At 49.1% G+C, this 16,620-nt stretch overlaps 1 protein-coding gene across 4 annotated transcripts in view; it reads right to left on the bottom strand.

The window, feature by feature from the left end:
* Positions 1 to 7: 7 nt before the first annotated feature.
* The window catches only part of Duox1 (dual oxidase 1), a 34,963-nt gene continuing 18,350 nt past the window's right edge, over positions 8 to 16,620 (bottom strand). For 2 of the 4 annotated variants that reach the window (XM_006500487.3, XM_030252279.1), the window contains exons 20-35: positions 14,744 to 14,969; positions 14,485 to 14,578; positions 14,102 to 14,277; positions 12,075 to 12,144; positions 11,565 to 11,690; positions 10,550 to 10,728; positions 10,161 to 10,391; positions 9,564 to 9,663; positions 9,306 to 9,355; positions 7,778 to 7,905; positions 3,762 to 3,915; positions 3,169 to 3,401; positions 2,780 to 2,938; positions 1,577 to 1,732; positions 1,354 to 1,482; positions 11 to 710 (exon numbers count right to left, since the gene is read on the bottom strand). In XM_006500487.3, coding sequence (XP_006500550.1) covers positions 588 to 710; positions 1,354 to 1,482; positions 1,577 to 1,732; positions 2,780 to 2,938; positions 3,169 to 3,401; positions 3,762 to 3,915; positions 7,778 to 7,905; positions 9,306 to 9,355; positions 9,564 to 9,663; positions 10,161 to 10,391; positions 10,550 to 10,728; positions 11,565 to 11,690; positions 12,075 to 12,144; positions 14,102 to 14,277; positions 14,485 to 14,578; positions 14,744 to 14,969 — 2,334 coding nt within the window. In that variant the 3' untranslated portion in view covers positions 11 to 587. Of the gene's footprint in view, positions 711 to 1,353; positions 1,483 to 1,576; positions 1,733 to 2,779; positions 2,939 to 3,168; positions 3,402 to 3,761; positions 3,916 to 7,777; positions 7,906 to 9,305; positions 9,356 to 9,563; positions 9,664 to 10,160; positions 10,392 to 10,549; positions 10,729 to 11,564; positions 11,691 to 12,074; positions 12,145 to 14,101; positions 14,278 to 14,484; positions 14,579 to 14,743; positions 14,970 to 16,620 lie in introns of all 4 variants that reach the window. The other 2 variants (NM_001099297.1, XR_374549.3) reach the window with 2 other exon arrangements.

Raw genomic sequence — 16,620 nt, 5'->3', positions numbered from 1 at the left:
AACTCCAAAGGGGGAAACACCGTTTATTTGCAAAACAGACCACTAGAAGAGGGAGATGGGGCTGAGGGGCACTGCTCCAGGCGGTTAGTGGGCACAGAAAGGTCTGACTACATTTTACATTTTGAGAGATCAGTTGTTCAGTTAGGCTGGTCCTGAGGGTTTCTGTAAGTTGCCCCTGGCTACTCTAAGACATCTCCCAACCATTTTGAAGAGAGGAAGAACACAGTGAAGAGGACTTGAAGACGCCAGCATCCATACTATCACTCAGACTCACTTTCAAAAACTTGACAGGTTGTCTACTGTCAAGTTTTTGCTTAATTCTCACTTTGTCTCAACCCAAAAGCTCCCCTACTTCTGAACCTATAGTTCTTAAACAGTGCTCCTTCGACAAACTCAAGACACATTCTGGCCCTAGAGATCTCTGAGCCTACACATGATGCCTGAGCGAGGCTACTTGGACCAACCAAGTTGGCAGGTGGGAAGGGCCAAGGCTGAGGTGGCCAGAAATGAGTACTGGGTTAAGGCACAGGCCAAAGCCCCTGCTGTCCCAGCAGGGCAGTAGTGGGCATAGTTGCTGGGCAGGAGGCCTAGAAGTTCTCATAATGGTGAGAAAAATGAGTCCTGTCCTGCCTGTTGATGAGCTGACAAGCCTTCTCCACATTCTTGGTCATGCCAGGGGGACCACAGCTAAATACTCCAATCTTTCGGACCTGTTGAAGGAGGAAGAGCCAAAGATGAACATATTTACTGGTAGAGCTGGATCAGTATTCAAAACAGTAGCCAGGTTCATGTTCCTGGTGCAGGTTAGCTTTATGGTCCTATTAAAGACCATCCAGTGTTCACACTCAAGGTTTATTTTATACCGTGTATGGTGAGGGCTGGCTCACTGTAAGTCTAGCTCAATTTTGTAAGTGCTAGGTCAGTGTAAAAGGACCAACTGAGTCAATGTTCAAATTGAGGGACAGCCTGGTGTATAAGTTATCTGCAGCCAGCCCACTCACTGTTCATGGCGAAAACTAGTTCCACATCCACGGGGAGAGCTGGCTTAGTATTAATGGTGAGTATAGCCCTGACTGTATAGTAAGGAATATTTCTATTACTGAGCTCTTCTGTTTTGGTGGATGAACTTAGACTTCAGAGTTGGCAGATCTCTGTTCCCTTCATCCGTCTTTCCTTCCTTCCTACCTTAGGGTGGCCCTCCATCTATGTTTCTCCAGTCTGTAACATACCAGTCTCCCAAGAGATGACTTCTCAGCAGTAACCAGTTGTTTCCTTGATAGACTAGGATTGAGAGCTTTGCTCAGTCCTCGGGTGATCAAAGGAGCCGAGAACTAAGATATGAAGTAGACTTACTTGGGGGTGGACTTCCTGCAGAGAGTTGAAAAAGGGCTCAAAGGGAGGGCGACCAAAGTGGGTGATGGAGCGCAGGCCCGTGAACAGACTCCTGTTCAGCACCTTCTGGAAGTGCCGCTCACAGATGTACTGGCAAATGAAATGGGGGAGGAAGGCCATTGCTAGGAACAACCCTTGGCCCTGGGAGTGGCCCTCCTGCCATGCCTGGCTTGCCCTGACCTACCAGCATGGTGGTCCTGAGGTCGAACTTCTCAGCCAGCTGAGTAATATAGATGTGCACAGACACCAGGTCCTGGCGGTCATTCTCCTCCACCTCCCGGATGATGTCAGCCAGCCACTCAAACTGCCTCTGAGTCCTTGTCACCCAGATGAAGTAGATCTGAGGGCACACACTGGGGCTCAGGGCCAGCTCAGCTTGGCTTCCCTATAGATCCTGGATCTCAACATGGAATTCTGACCTCAGCTAGTCTGTTCCTATCCCTAGACCACCTAGGAAATAGAATGTACAGGAAGTAGGGCCAGCCTCAATACAGAGATGTATTTTGCCCTTGGACAGAGTGGTGTGAGTGAGAAGCGATCTCACCAAAGAGCCTTCCACCACTGATCTGAACGTCTGTCAGGTCCAAGGCAGCTTCCTCAAGCCAAGCCCATTCTAGTGTGAGCAGCTGCCTAGAGGCAGAACTTTTGAGCTGAAAGGCATTTCATAGAGCTGCCACCCTAGGGATCTTTAGCTGCCTGAAATGTGATTTAAAAAAAGAAAGGAGGCCTCCCTGGCAGGAGCCAACTCAAGCTTTCAAGAGGATAAGCCAGGTACTGCAAGTGAAGGAACAGAAGAAGAGTTGGCACCCTCTGAGTGCAGGCAACGCATAGGCTGGGCCTCTGCCTGCCACATTCCAGCACACCTGATTCACCTGCCAGGCCCAGAGAGACAAGCAAGGACCTGCCACTGGGTCGGAATTACAGAAAAGGGGGCCTGAAGCCTTGGCCATGTTGCTAGGGCCAACCTACCTGCAAGTCCTACCTTGGTACCTCCCCCGGATCCTGAGACATAAGCCAGTTTTACTTGTGCCCCACCCGAAAGGCACCCTTCCCTCTCCCAGCCAGTGCTCCAAGGGCTGGCCTCTTCTGGATGAGGGAATGTAGTTTCATTGCTTGCTTGTTTTGTTTTACCTTCCTTGAGCCTTTCCTGGAGAGACTCCCACAAGTAACTCCTATATGGGCACTCCTATGAAGGAGCTCTTGGAAACTGGGTGGGGGCCTTACGGACATCAGCATACCAACTCTGCCCGTCAGAACACCCTGGCATCTTTCCAACACACTGCCCCTCTCCAGGTTTCAGACTGACTAGCCTTTGACCAAATATCAGAGACAAGGATGGAAGCAGGAGGTGCAGTCATTGTTAGGCAAATGGGGGTTGGTAACTCACCTTCTTACAGAACACTTGGCAGCTGACTGATGACTTGAAAACCAGGTCTTTGAGGATGGAGGCAAAGGGAGTGACTCCAATGCCCCCTCCTACCAGCACTGACACCTCAAACTTGTGCCACTCCTGGTGGCCCTCTCCAAACGGTCCATCGAGGTACAGCTGTAGGGAGTGCAGTGGTTTTTAAATTCAGCTTGGTCATCATTCTGAAGCCAGAAGTGGAAACAGTAGGCAGGGGTAGGGAGTTATATGACATCAGGAAAAATACAGGGTGGGGTTGGATCTGTGTCTTTTCTGGAACAGCAAGTCTCTGGATTGTGGAAGAGGGTACAATGGGGAGCCTGAGATGCTGGGGGAATTGAAGAGTGAATAGATTTATGAAGTCAGGGCACCTTTGGGTATCTGGCACAGGTGTCACCCGTTGGGGGTGAGTAGATTTCCCTGAGGCGAGTGGTCCAGGGTCCAGCCGCCCGGATGTGCAGGCTGAGTGTGTCCTCGTGGGGTGCAGAAGTCAGTGTGAAAGGGTGATACTCGGTGGTTCCCAGAGCCAGGCACGCAATCCGAACCCACTGCCCTGACTTATACTCAAAGCCCTGAGGCCTCTGGAACCGCAGGTGGGTCACTCCTAGGAAGGGATGATGCAAGAAACTGTTGCCTTGGACCCAGCAACAGTATGGTCTCCAGAAGTTCCTCCAACCTCAGCTCTGATAACAAGTAGACATTCCTTTATAGAGCCTTGCCTTGAGGAGGAGCCGGGGATGCACAGGGCAAGAGGAAGCCTGGCCCAGTCTCCTCCACTCTCTGTCTTAAGCAGGGCCTAATCTAGCAAAGAACGTTTCTCATTGAATTACTCCTTCCAATGGCTCTAGGCCCCTTCTGCCCCCACTGGGCAAGGCCAGTAGACTTGAGTGGTCCAGACACTGTTTGTGCCTGGTCAGTTGCCTTAGTAGCCAAGCTGGTTCTCTCACAACCTCCAGGCTTGTACCTGATGGCAGCAGCTCAGCCTTCACCACGCTGATCTCCACCTTCTTCCGGCTCAGGCTCACCAGCTTGTCCCCCACATAAATAATTGCAGGGACCAGGAAGAAGATGTGGAACCGGGGCATCTGGATCAGAGCAAAGCTGCCATGTATGATGAGCTGCACAAACCAAAGAATATGGCTCAGACGAGAGGTACACACAACAGACTGTGATGCCAGCTTTGTCCTTAGACCCTATGAACTTCTCCACAAGGGCATCTATTCACCACCTCACCATCTAGGCTCTAAAACAACCATTGCCACCACCATCCTCCAAAGCATGGCAAAGGAATACTAGCATCCTAGACATAACCAAGTTGACTCCCACCTGGACTCTGTAAGATACCTAGTGTGTGTATTTCACAAGTGTGTTGGGGAGGGGGAAGGGCTGATCTCAGATGTAGCCCATGCTGGCCTTGAGCTTGTGGTGATCCTCCTGCCTCAGCCTTCTGAGTGCAGGATTTACAGGCCTGTGTCAACACACCTGGCCAATGTGACCCTTTGAAGTCCTTTTTCATCATGCCTTCTGTCTAAAGAGCCTTAGTGAACCTTCCATTATACTCTCTGGCCTTGCAGCACTATGGCCTCTAGAACCCTTCTGGCTGGTTCTTCCTCCCTGTTCCTCAAATACAATTCTTTTGGGTTCTGAATCTTTGCACTTACAGGGCTAAGGGGAAGCCTGGGCTTCCTACTCCTAGTGCTTGCCATGGCAGTTTCCACCCCCTCCCCAAGTTTCAGCAGAAATGGAGCCTCTTCGGCCTTGTGTCAGTCACATCACATCTCCTTGTTAACTTAATCTGCCATCATCCATAATCAGCCTTTGCTCATTCCCATACATATCATTGTCCTGAATGGTCTGAGGAGGCAGGGACTGTGCTAGCATCATTTTGGTTCTTCGTAGTGCCTGCTGGGTACCCACTTAGTACTCAGTAATGGCCAGGAAGAGGACGTCCTGTTTATCCCACCTTTTGGTGGCTAAGAACACCTAACTAGTCTACCTTTTCGATGAAAGAGCCTGACAGACTATAACCACCTCTACACAAGATTCTCTCCCTTCCTCTCTTTTGTTCTCTAGGATTTAAGCCTAGAGAACAAAACACTTGCTAGATTAGTGTTCACCACAGAGCTACATCCAAGCTCTTTTCTTACTTTTTTGTTTTGAGGAAGCCTTAATGATTCAATTAGGCTAACCTTGAACTCACTCTGTAGACCGGGCAGGCTGTGAACTTACAGTACTACTTCAGGCTCCCAAGTAGCTGGGACTGTAGGCATGTGCTATCAGCCCCCTACTGCAAGGTTTTCTTTAAGGTCATGCCTGCTTCCTCTCTGTAGCCTGTGACACTAGTGACCCATCCTCACCTCCGTGTCTCATAGCTATTTCAGCAACAGTGCTCTTCTGGTTCTGCCTCAGCCTTCCCAGCCACCATTCCACTGTCATCCCCAGTCATGGGTGTGGCCCAAGCTTAGTTTCCTTACCCATTGCTCTTGTCTTTCTGTGCTCCACCATGCCCATGGGCTCTAATGAGCCATAACCATTCTGCCTTATATGCCACCTCCACATGTCGCCAGCTACCCAGGCCTGTCTCCTTTGTCCCTGGATAGTCTGTCACGTTTCCCACCCTATATCGGTGTGCATGCCCTTCTACCTGGATTGCTCTTCAGTTCCCACTCAGCCTTGTCACTGTTTCGCTCTCTCTTCTAAAGCTGTGGCCTGAGTCCCATTTTCTCTCAAAGTCGCCCCTGACTAGTTCAGTGTAAGTAAAACTTTCCTCCTTGACTTTCTAGGCCTTACTGTTGGGACATTCTGCTCAGCAATTCCTTCTATTTGGTGTGCATGTGGCACTGATCTCTGTAGCAAATCCTAAATTCCTAAAGGTGGGGTTTAGTGTTGCCACCTGTTGGGCCTCCCTCAGAGCTAAGACAGAAGAGACCTTTGGTTGCTATCTGTTTCATTGAAATCAGGCCTCTTGTTCAGGAATTCCTTCCCCAGTAAAGAGTTCCAAATTTTTAAAGCTCTCCTTCATGGTGGGGCAGTTCAGTTTCTGAGTTGCCAGCTTAGACATTCTTTCTCAAGGTCTGCTCTATGCTGGGGTCTTTTACTTATAACTTTCCTTTCTGCCCAGAGCCAAGTGCCTTCCTCCACCCCCTGTGATAAGTGATAAGATAGTTGCTATGTTCCCGATCTCCCTCCCCACATATAAAAGGTTCCCAATCTGCCAGGCTAGAGCTGCCCAACAATCCAGTGTTGTCTACAATAGCAATGAATCAGGAAGTAGTCTTGGACTTAGGGTATCAAGCTAGCCACTCTACAGGATCTTCCCTCTAGTTTTATCACCAGGAAACAAGAAACAGCATTTTCGTAGCAGAAGCAAAGGGCAGAAGGCTAGGGATCCACACATTTTTGAATAGGTAGGAAATTAGTGGGAAGGGAGGAAATTAGTTAGCCACAGCTCCCAGAGGAGGGAGAGGTTCTTTGGAAATAGACATCAGCAGTTCTAGGAAATATCCTAAGCCAAGCCAGATAGTTATTTCAGAATCAGGATGTGCTGAGCCACAGGCAAATTGTGTGTGTGTGTGTCTGTGTGTCTGTGTGTCTGTGTCCCAGCTATTAGTGAAGACAGAGCTGCATCTGGGAGGAGGAGGGGTGGGGTAACAGGATCAAGCCACACCCAGGCAGTGGTACATTCTTATTCTTCATCTCAGAACAAAGGAGATCCCTGTATGCTGCTCTATTAGGAAATAAAAATGCCAGTCAAGGGGGCTTAGGCTCTATGAATGCTAGCAGCCAAGCCATCAGTCATCAGGTAGAAAAAGTGAAGGCCTTCAGACCTGAGTACAGTGCCCTCTGCGGAGTACTGTGTACCTGAGGAAGGTGGGCAATCTGTGTAATAGCACAGGGAGCCAGGTCAGAGTTGGCTCGGGAGTTGAGGTGAATCAGCTGATGACAAGACAGTGAAAGGATCAGAAGAAGGGAGGGAACATGAGGAAAAAAGACCCTGGGTTGAGAAGGAGACAGTGTAAGAACAGCAACAGTAGAACCCAGCCTCTGCTTGGACCGGCTCTCACTGATACTGTCAGGCATTGTCTCTGAGTCCTGAGTTAGCTGACAGGCCAGTGTCATGGCATCTCCTGGGGAAGTGAGTCTACATCAAAGGAATGCCACATCTGTTCTCTGCTCCCCTCTCTGCCTCCTCCTGGCTGCAGGTTCTTGGTGTAAACCTCCTTCATCCTCAAAAGGTCTAAGAGATCCCTTCCTCTGCCACCTAGCTTCTGACTGTCTTCAAAGACCCAAGCCATTCTGTCTCTGGTATCTGGACCTGAACTCTCTCCTTGGATCCCAGACCATCTACACCTCTGTCTGTCTGCCTGTCCATGGTGTTGATAACACTTATAAGCTCCTTATCCTCCAGTAATCCATCTCGGCGTCCTCTTGAACCATTTGTTCCATCTGAAACCTAACAAGGTGGAGTCTTAAAGTATATCTTATCAGCAATCTGGCTGGCTGGTGGTTTGAGTGACCTTATTAACTTTACAGGTGTTGTTTGGCCAGATGATGCGGCTAATGCAGTCTCAGAAGAGATCAGAACAGAAAAGAACCCTTTAAACTTCCTCCAAAAGAATAATTCTTCCTTAAGGTGCAAGAAGTCCACTATGGAACCAAAAACCAGCCACTCAAAGGTAGAGAAGAACTGGAAAGAAATGGTGTGGGGAAGTCTGTGAGGAATGTGGATGAGCCTGGCAGAGCTACTACTGAGAAAAAAAAAAAAGCCCATGGAAAGGAAGGAATCTTCCAAGAGCCGCATAATGGGGTCAACCTACTGGAGAGCACCACTCTATAATTTCCATCTTTGTAGAGGGACGTGGAGAAATGGATACTTGAAATAACTTAGGGGATGGAAAACCAATGTCCCAGCTTCCATGGCCTCCCAAGGAATGTCTTTCATATACCCCACAGGCCTGGACCACGGCCAGAACCCCTCACCAGAATGTAGAGAAAAATGTAGAGGTGATGGGTCAGCCAGAAGCCCCGGAAACTGCGGCGGCGGAAGTGGTGGGAGGCGAAGACGTACATGATGGCCAGGGCCAGGAGCAGGAGGACCCCAGTGAGACCTGTGAAGAGGACAGGAGGCAGAAGACTGAGGGACAGTGCAGTGTGGAGGGTGTGTCCTGGGGTATTCAGCCATGTCCCTCTCTACTCCTGTCTGAACTGGAGGAGTGACAAAGTGGTCTTGAACTTAAGTATGCCCAGATCATAGGTACCGTTTGATTCAACAGAGCCACTTCATCGTCTATAGCTGTAATCCTTTCCACCTGTGTCATCACATTTTTTAAGTGTCACCCCTTTTCATGACCCTCAGGTCCTCAAGAAAAAGGACCACACTAGGCTGTCTCACCACTGATCCTCCTGCCTGTTGCCAGGCCTGGCACACTGCAGGCTTTGTATAAATGTGTGCTGGATGAATTGAATGCACAGAAGCCTCTAAATGAGACATGGGGAATATCATGCTCTGTCCCCATGGTGTCAAAACTACACCAACCACTGATTATCATAGGACTTGACATGAACTATGAACCAATCTGTGCATGGGACCATACTAACCTAGCAGATTGCCAGAGTTCTTTGTCCAGCCTGGAGTTGGTAGAAAGCTCCATCCTCTTTCATGGAGGATCCCATGTCAAGGGTACAGAGAGGGTAATACTAGAGCCAGGATGGGGGTGTAGAAACCCAGGATAGCCTCCAGTGATCAAGGAGGAGAGAGACAGTAATTAGGAAGATTAGAGCCCTGATGTGTGGAGAAGCGAAGGTTAAGAGGGGATTGAACCACAGCCTGTAAACTTGTGAGTAGAGAGAGGAGCATAAATACAGTCTTATCCACCAAATCCCAGTGCGTCGAAGTCAGCGAGCGCACTCTGAAGTTCAAAGCAGTAGGATTACCAAAAAAAAAAAAAAAAAAACCTGCTGCATTTCACAGAAAGGAGTGCATAAAAACACATGACCCCCAAGAGGACACAGACTTAAATATAAATAGGTTTAGGACAAATCTTAATCGATTCGCAGCTATTAGCTCTGAAATGGGTGATTGTAGGAAGCTAGAAATATGCTTTCTCCACCCACCCACCCCCACCATGACCTTTGTCAAGAAATCTTACAGTGTGGGTAGGGACTTATGTCTGGTTTGATAAAAAGCCAAGTCCTTCTCCCATGCAGCCGGGACACAGCATTTCTCAAGGCAAACATCACGACAGGTCTATGTATTATGAAAAGGGACCTACTCCCCAACCGCCTGAGAACTGAACCAGACTGAGGGCCAGTAAGACTTTTCCAGGGAGGAACTAGCTCAAGGATGAGGGAGTTATAATGCAGTCAAGCTAAGTCTTCCTGCCTCTGTCCTCGAGGACAGAGCCTGGCTCACTGTAAGAGTTGAGGAAGTTTAGCTGTTCAGTGACAGAACCCAGAGCCTGGCGTTTGGAGTGAAGCCTAGACGTTGATAGAAGGGAAGGTCTCTCACCTGGCACAGTCTGGAAGAACCACCAGTAATACTTCTGAGGGAACTCCGACCTGTGCAGAAGACACAGCAAAGTCGTGAGCTGAGGTCTCTGGCGTCTCTCCTAGGGTTTCCAGAGGAGCAGCACAACCTAGTCACCAGTCTCTCCTGCCAATGGCTCAGCTTGATCATTGTCACTTTATCCCAGAAAGTGACACTGTCCTCTAGGCCACGTAAATTTCTCTTCTCCCTTCAAGAAATTCACTCCTGACACACACTTACCCATCATCGTGGAAGAGGCCAGGGAAGAGGCAAGAGAGGACACTGAGTGGACTGATGGAGAACAGGTACACATTCACTACGTGGCCAGCACTGTGTAAGACTAAGAAAGACCAGACAAGGTGGTGAGCCCAGAGACAGCCCAGCAAGGGTGCACAACACAGTCAAGTGCCAAACAGGGCAGACTGAAACAGCACCTTTGGGGGCTGGGCTGCTGACCTGTAACCAACCTCCCACTCCTTCCCCGTTCCACCCACGAACACAGCCACAAGTCTGAAATTATACCACTGGAAGCACATTCCTTTGGTTTCTTTCACAGATCTGTTTTAAAGCATACGAACTAGGAAAGCAATCATTTGTATCCTTGTGCTAGAGTCTTGGTAGACTGTCAGAAGTTGGGGCAGGGATGCCCTTGAAAATGCAGGAAAAGCCATTCAGAGAAAGGTAGGCTCCTGGGCTTCATTTCATCCCACAGCCCAACTAACTCCATCCTTATCGACATTAAAGTTAGGTGCAAAGGACAGTGGGGAGGAGTCTGAGAGGAGAGGAAGCCACCAAGGGCAAAAGGCACCAAGAGAAGCCCAGAGCAGCAGCCCCTGCCTGTGAGGATGATGGCCGTGGAGGCGATGAGGCGATGGAAGTCCACGGCAGCATCGAAGGGAATGTAGCGGTTGAGGAAGGTCTCCCGCAAGAAGGTGATGAGGTTGCGACACATGGTGAGCAGGATGTAGGAAAACATAAAGGAGATGCTGGCCGCCGTGCCCCGGGACAGGATGATGCCTACACGGGTGGTATCGGTGATGCCGCTGTGGTGTGCTGCAAATGCATAGTCTGTGGAGAGGAAACAGTGCGGCTGTAGGCGACGCTGTTGTCCTTTACTGCAGCTCGCCCCCCCCCACCCCCCAACCCCAACCCTACATCGGGATGTGTGTCACTCACAATAGATCCCAACTCCCTGTCCCAGACTTGCGGTATGTGATGTCACTCACAGTAGGCTCTCTCCAGGAAGAGCGCCCCAGTGATGGTGTAAAACACCGCCACACAGCCAATGTGGCGCCTGTAATTCTCAATAAAGCGCTTGAACTGCTGCACCGTTTGGTGGCGGCGGCTGCGTTGAAACTTCTCTCGGTGTGCCTCAGTGAACAGTAAGGGCTGGAATGAAGTTACCCTAGGAGAGAGGGAGCCTTTGGCTTGTCAAACTCAATACAATGGGACCCTGCTACCTCAGGGACAGCCTGGGAAGGACAGAGCCTCTTGCAGCAGGCTTCAGACCTGAAGGCTTTGCCCCCCACTGTCTAAGTGAGGGCTGACTTCCAAGTAGTTATTTCAACTCTGGGGATACACTCCATCTACACCAGGATTCATTCACAGACAGTCTCTTCCTCTCCCTGTTTGTAGTTCCTACTAGGCACCCACAGTGAGGCTTTAGAAGGCTCAAGAGGCCTGTCACGGTTAGCTTTAGTAGTCAGCTTGACACGTCTGGTATCTGATTGGCATACTTGTGGGATATTTTTTTTCCTTAATTGATGTCAGCAGACCCAGCCCACCATGGGTAGTGCCATGCCTAGGCAGGTTGCCTAGGCTGTGTAAGAAAGGTAGCTGACCAAGCTGGAGGAAGCGAGCCAGTAACCAGTGTTCCTTTGTGGTTTCTGCTTCAAGCTCCGGCCTTGGCACCTCTCTCTGATATATTGTAACCTGTAAGCCAAATAAGCTCCTTTCTCCCCAAGTTACTTGTAGTCATGATTTTATCCTAGCAATAAAAACCTAGTTAGGGCAGAGCATCTATTGAAGACCCTCCCGACTTCCCAGGCAGAGGGAGAAAACAGCCTTGAGTTTCCCTTGCCCTTCCTATCATTCCAGTACTCATCAGTACAGTGCACCAGACTCACTGTACATAAGCATTCTGGGGCAGAGAGTATTTATCTGCCAGTAAAGCAGAGAGCCCTGAACCACTCAATGGATTGTTGGAGGGATGCATAGACTTTAGGGGCACAACAGGCATACTTTTTGCCAAACCTCCGTCGAATCTCTTGAGGAGGGTCTGTGTCCATGGGGCACTGCAGTCTCTGTGGTGATGACGCAGTCTTCATGTTGTTTCGGGCACAGTGGGCGCTCATTCTGGGCGAAGGGCTAGGAAGGAAAGGCAAAAGGTACCATCTGACTCCTGCTCTGCCTCCAAACCAACTTTGTCCGGGAAAGATCAAAACCCTCCACATGGGACAGCAAGATTCCCACAAATAGGCAGACACAGAGAGAATGAGTCCCTGTTGAGGCCTCCATAGATAACTGTGTCCTCTACAAGGACATTTGGCCCAAGCAGGAAGCAAGCTTTGCTGACACTCAGCAGGCTTTCTCCTCATCCTGATGAAGGATGTGTCTGTCCACTTGGAGGAAGTGGGGCCCTTTTCTATTTGCATGAAGGTGCTACAATAGGTAGTGGGGGCTGGGGGTGGGGCAACCTCAGCCATTCTTGGCAAAATGACAACTACCCAATACATGCAGACGGGAGCTTACCAGATCTTCTCCTGGCTGATGTAGGAGGCTCGCCGGCAGAGGTTCTTGATCACTTCCGGCACTTCCACACCTGGGTTGCAGAGCTTGGTTAGGGGACAGCTCAGTGCCCAGAGTCTAGGAGAGCCTGGCTCGCTGCACAGGGTCCCCCTTTTCCTATGCCCAAGCCTGTAGAAAGGCTCCACTAAAAAGAGATCCCAGCCTCAGCTCTTGGCCCCCATAGGAACTGCACTTACCTATCAGTGATAGATAGCGATAAGGGAGGTCACTGAAAAGTCTTTCTATTCTTTGTTTGAAAATGTTCATAATAAAACCCTGGAGGCTTCATCTCATTGTTCTGTCAGAGCTGTACAAAGCAAGGTCGAACTGCAAATGCAAATTCTTAGGAGGTCTGGGGCCTCCAAGGGGCTTTTAAGTTCTGAGCCAACACCAAAGATGGCTTGGCTTATGATAGACTGATCTACGTGGAGTTCAAGCACTTAAAGATTTACTTATTTTAAATTTATGTATGTGGGTGCTTGTATCAATGTATTTATGTGTAGCATATGTATGTCTGATGCCAGAGGAGGCCAGACGAGAACATCTGAGGCCCTGGAACTTGGTGACAGATGGTTGTGAGCTGCCATGTGGTTACTGGGAACTGAACCTGGGTCCTCTACAAGAGCTCTTAACGACTGATCTGTACCTCTCACTCTAACATCAAGTGTTTAGAACCAAGTTCAGATATCCACTCTCCAATTTTCAGTAAACAGCAAATGTGTTGAAATAGCGATGAAGAGTGGATTCTGATGAAAAGGGAGTGGCTGTTCGTAATATTTTTGTGCCTTTTCTGTCATGTGGAATCTTTCTCAAATAAGATCAGAAGAAAACAAGTGATTAAAAGTGAATCAAGACATAGTTAACCTTTGGCTTGATCCTCAAGCCCCTGCCTGGTTATCCCAGGGCAGAAACTTCCAGGTTCCTCCCTGGCCTCTGCCCACCATTGCCTTGGCTTGGTAGGAAAAGCTACAAACTCAACTTTCTTCTTCAACATCTCCCCTCGCCCTCAGGCCAGAGGAAGCCTCGTGCAGAAGTTTATCCACATCATGCTCATCTTGCTCCCGTCTCTCAGCAAAGCTGCCAGCCCCCACTTGTCTCATAATATGGGAAGGACTAGGTTCTGTCTCAACACGCCCCGAGAAGAATCACGAAGATGTCGTGACAGCTCAGAACAGGCCACACACAGACCCCCCTGCTTGATATCTGTCCCTTTCATCACTGAGACCCTGACCTCCACCCACCTCCAGTCAGACCCAGGGTAAGAAGGAGCAGGAAGGACAAAGGAGTTGGGCTGTGATGTATTCAGCAAACACTTACTAAGCATTTAACCAGGAGATACTGTGGGAGTTGGGGGACCAAACCCCAAATAAACCAGAACCACACGACCCAGCTGAGGAGAACTGAGTCAGGCCAAATCCAGTTGTAACAAAGAAACATTGTTTCTGCCCTGCTGCAAGCTTAGAGATGCAAGGGTGGGGTGGCTTTGGCCAGGAGCCAGGAGGAACAGGGCGGTTCCAGTCAACATCTACTGAAGACTTGGTGTAGTAGCGCACATCAGTTATCTTCAGCATTTAGAGGCAGAGACAGGAGGACAGCCACAAGTTCAAGGCCAGCCTAGCCTACATTGCAAGTTCCAGACTACCCACCATGCACATTGCAAGACTCTGTCACAAACAAACAAACAAACAAACAAACAAACAAACAAACAAAAGTCTTCTTCCCACCCACTTCAGCAGCCAGGATACATTCATAAGCCCAAGGCATTTTCATCTTCTTGGGCTCCTTTCTCCATACAGGTAAAAATAAATTAGCAATGTTATTTGATAATTGCATGGGTATAAAAGAGAATATAATCTGCATTAGCTATATTATGTACTCATTATTGTATTGATTTTTCTTCTTGTGTTTCTGAAGTGTTTCTGTGGGTTCCTAAAAGTATATAGGGATAATACCCAACAAATAAATCAGCCCTGCTAACCAGGCAGCCCCACCTTTGACACAGAGCTGTGTGAATCGGAGATCACTGTCGTGGTCCCGCAGCATGAAGTGGAAGTCCTCCCAGGTCAGCTCCTCCTTGTCCTGGAAGCCAGACTCCCGGAACATAGACTCAACCACCTCAGCCAGCTGGGCCTTGGACAGGCAGTTGTTGGAGATCTCGATGAAGGACCTAGGGTTGGAAGCAAGCACTGGCCATCCACGTCAGGATCCTCCATAACTGGGTCCCAACTAGCTGAAGCCCAAGCTCCCTATTAATTCTAGAAGGCTCTGGATACAAAGATAAAGAGGATGCCCCCTGCTTCTCCTTTATACCTCTGCTATCCCATTGATGGCCCTCTCCCTGGCAGTCCCTGTCCTGCCTGCTGGAACAACCAACCTTAGCATCCTAATGAACTCATCCTTGGAAATGAGACCGTTCCCATCAAAGTCATACATTCGGAACATAAGACGAGACTTCTCCTCTGGGGAGCCTGGAAGAAGGAGGGTTCTGTGAGGAGAGACCCACCCAACCTCTAGAAACCCTTTCTAGACTGCCAGGCCTCGGTCGTAGTTGAAGACTTAGCCTCAGGCTCTCTATCTCCAATACAACATCAGTAGCCCACTTCTGTCTGGACAATTATTTTCTCCTTCCTCACCTTTCATGAAGACCACCAGGATGTCCAGGAACTCCCGGAAGGACAGGTAGCCATTGCCATCCTTGTCGGCTAGAGAAAACATGGACTCCACAAACATGTCCTGGGGCTTGAGGCCTAGGGAGTCTGCAAACTCAGCTCTGCTCAGCTCACAGGTCAGGGCCTCACGCACTTTGGTCGAGGAATCCAGAGGCAGAGTCCCTGCATCAGCCTGATTGATGTCTAACACCTGCATTTAGGTAGCCCCAGAGGTGGGGGGTAGGGGAAAGAGGAGGCATCTTTCACTTACAGGTTGATGCGGCTACTTTCTGAGGCAGATATTTGCCCAGCACACCACCATAAGCAGTCTGTGAGTAATTATATTTAAACTGCAAAGTCCTGGCCCTCTGGCTTAGCTGACTGAACCAAGTATGTATATTTGACCTAACCTGAGTATTTAGAATTAGAACCAAGAGGTCCCAGATATGCTTTGACAGTGGGTTCAGACTCGCAGAGGAAAGGGTCAAGGGGAAAGTAGAGATAATCGAAGAGAGACCTTGTTTGCTGACCGCTTTCTCTTCCAGATATTTCCAAGACAAGCCAAAGACCCCACTTTGGGGTTCCTGAGACTATGTGTATCCTTTATGACTGATTTATATCTCAAGGGTTTGGAGAGGAAAATTCTTATTATGGGCCACCCCCATCTTACCCAGGGACTGCTCTAGCAAGAGAACAGACACAGGGAAAGAGGTAGGCCTCAGGTCACAATACCTGTTTTTCCTGCCTCTCAACAGCTGCTCAGTTCAAGTCTGACTGTCTTTTCATGAAACAAGCATTGCACTTCAGACAAGGTGCTTAGTGGGAAGAGCCTGGGGCGGGAGGTAAGAGACCTGAGTTCATGTCCCAACATTGCCACCTGTGTGCACCATAACCTCGGGCACATCCTTTGTTTGTCTGGGGTTCATTTCCTCACCGGCCTCACTTATCAGAGGTTATGATGGAAATCAGCAAGAGAGGCTGCAGAGGGAAGGATTTCAAAATGGAAAGTACAGGGCAGCCATGGGGATGGCGGACAGTCTATTAAACTTCCGGAACAAGGTCTTTCCTTCATCCTGATGGAAACTGGCCTGAGTGCAGTTGCCAAGATTCTACTTGTGCCCAAGCAAGGAGACCTCCTCACCAGCCAAGGGTCCCTTGTTTCTTAGGCAAACTCCATATTCAATTAGGTGAAGAGTTAAGTCTGACCCAGAGTCCATTGCGCACGCCCATTAGATAACAGTCTCCTGTATGAATCCTCTCCCAGCTAATTGCCTTGCTCCTTCTCAGACACTCATTCTTTCTCTCTCTTCTTCAGTGCTCAATCCTACTCACCCCTTTCTCCTGGGCCAAAACTCTTCCACCTTTGAGCCCTTGCCAATCTTGCCTCCATCATGAACTTGCACCAGACTGAAAGCTTTTCTTCTCTAACATCTTAGATCACATGTTTCTGCATTGCTTTTATAATCTTCATCCCATACCAGTCTTTGTGTGACTATCACCACCATCCCAACAGATTAATTAATGTGTTGGGTATGGCATGCATGCTGGATTCATGTCTACCCATGAGCCTCATGCTGGGGATAGAACCCTGAGTCTTACACATCCCAGCAAGTACTTTACCACTAAACTATGTCGGCACATCGTTGGTTTTGAGACAGTAGCCCAGGCTGGACTCGAACTCCAAATCCTTGTGTTTCTCCTTTTCAGTGTAGAACTATAGGTGTGTGCCACCAGGCTCTTATTTAATCTTCTGTCTCCAATGTAGCGTTCTATCCAGGCTACCTTTATTTTTGTACTAGATGTGGACATCAGTCTTGGGATTTCCCCCTCTATCAAAATTTTCCACATCTTCCTGGTAGTTC

The sequence above is a fragment of the Mus musculus genome, chromosome 2 (assembly GCF_000001635.26).
Source record: "Mus musculus strain C57BL/6J chromosome 2, GRCm38.p6 C57BL/6J".
NCBI lineage: Eukaryota > Metazoa > Chordata > Mammalia > Rodentia > Muridae > Mus > Mus musculus.
The sequence above is the reverse complement of the archived record's forward strand: the minus strand, read 5'-3'. Positions and strand labels throughout refer to the sequence as shown.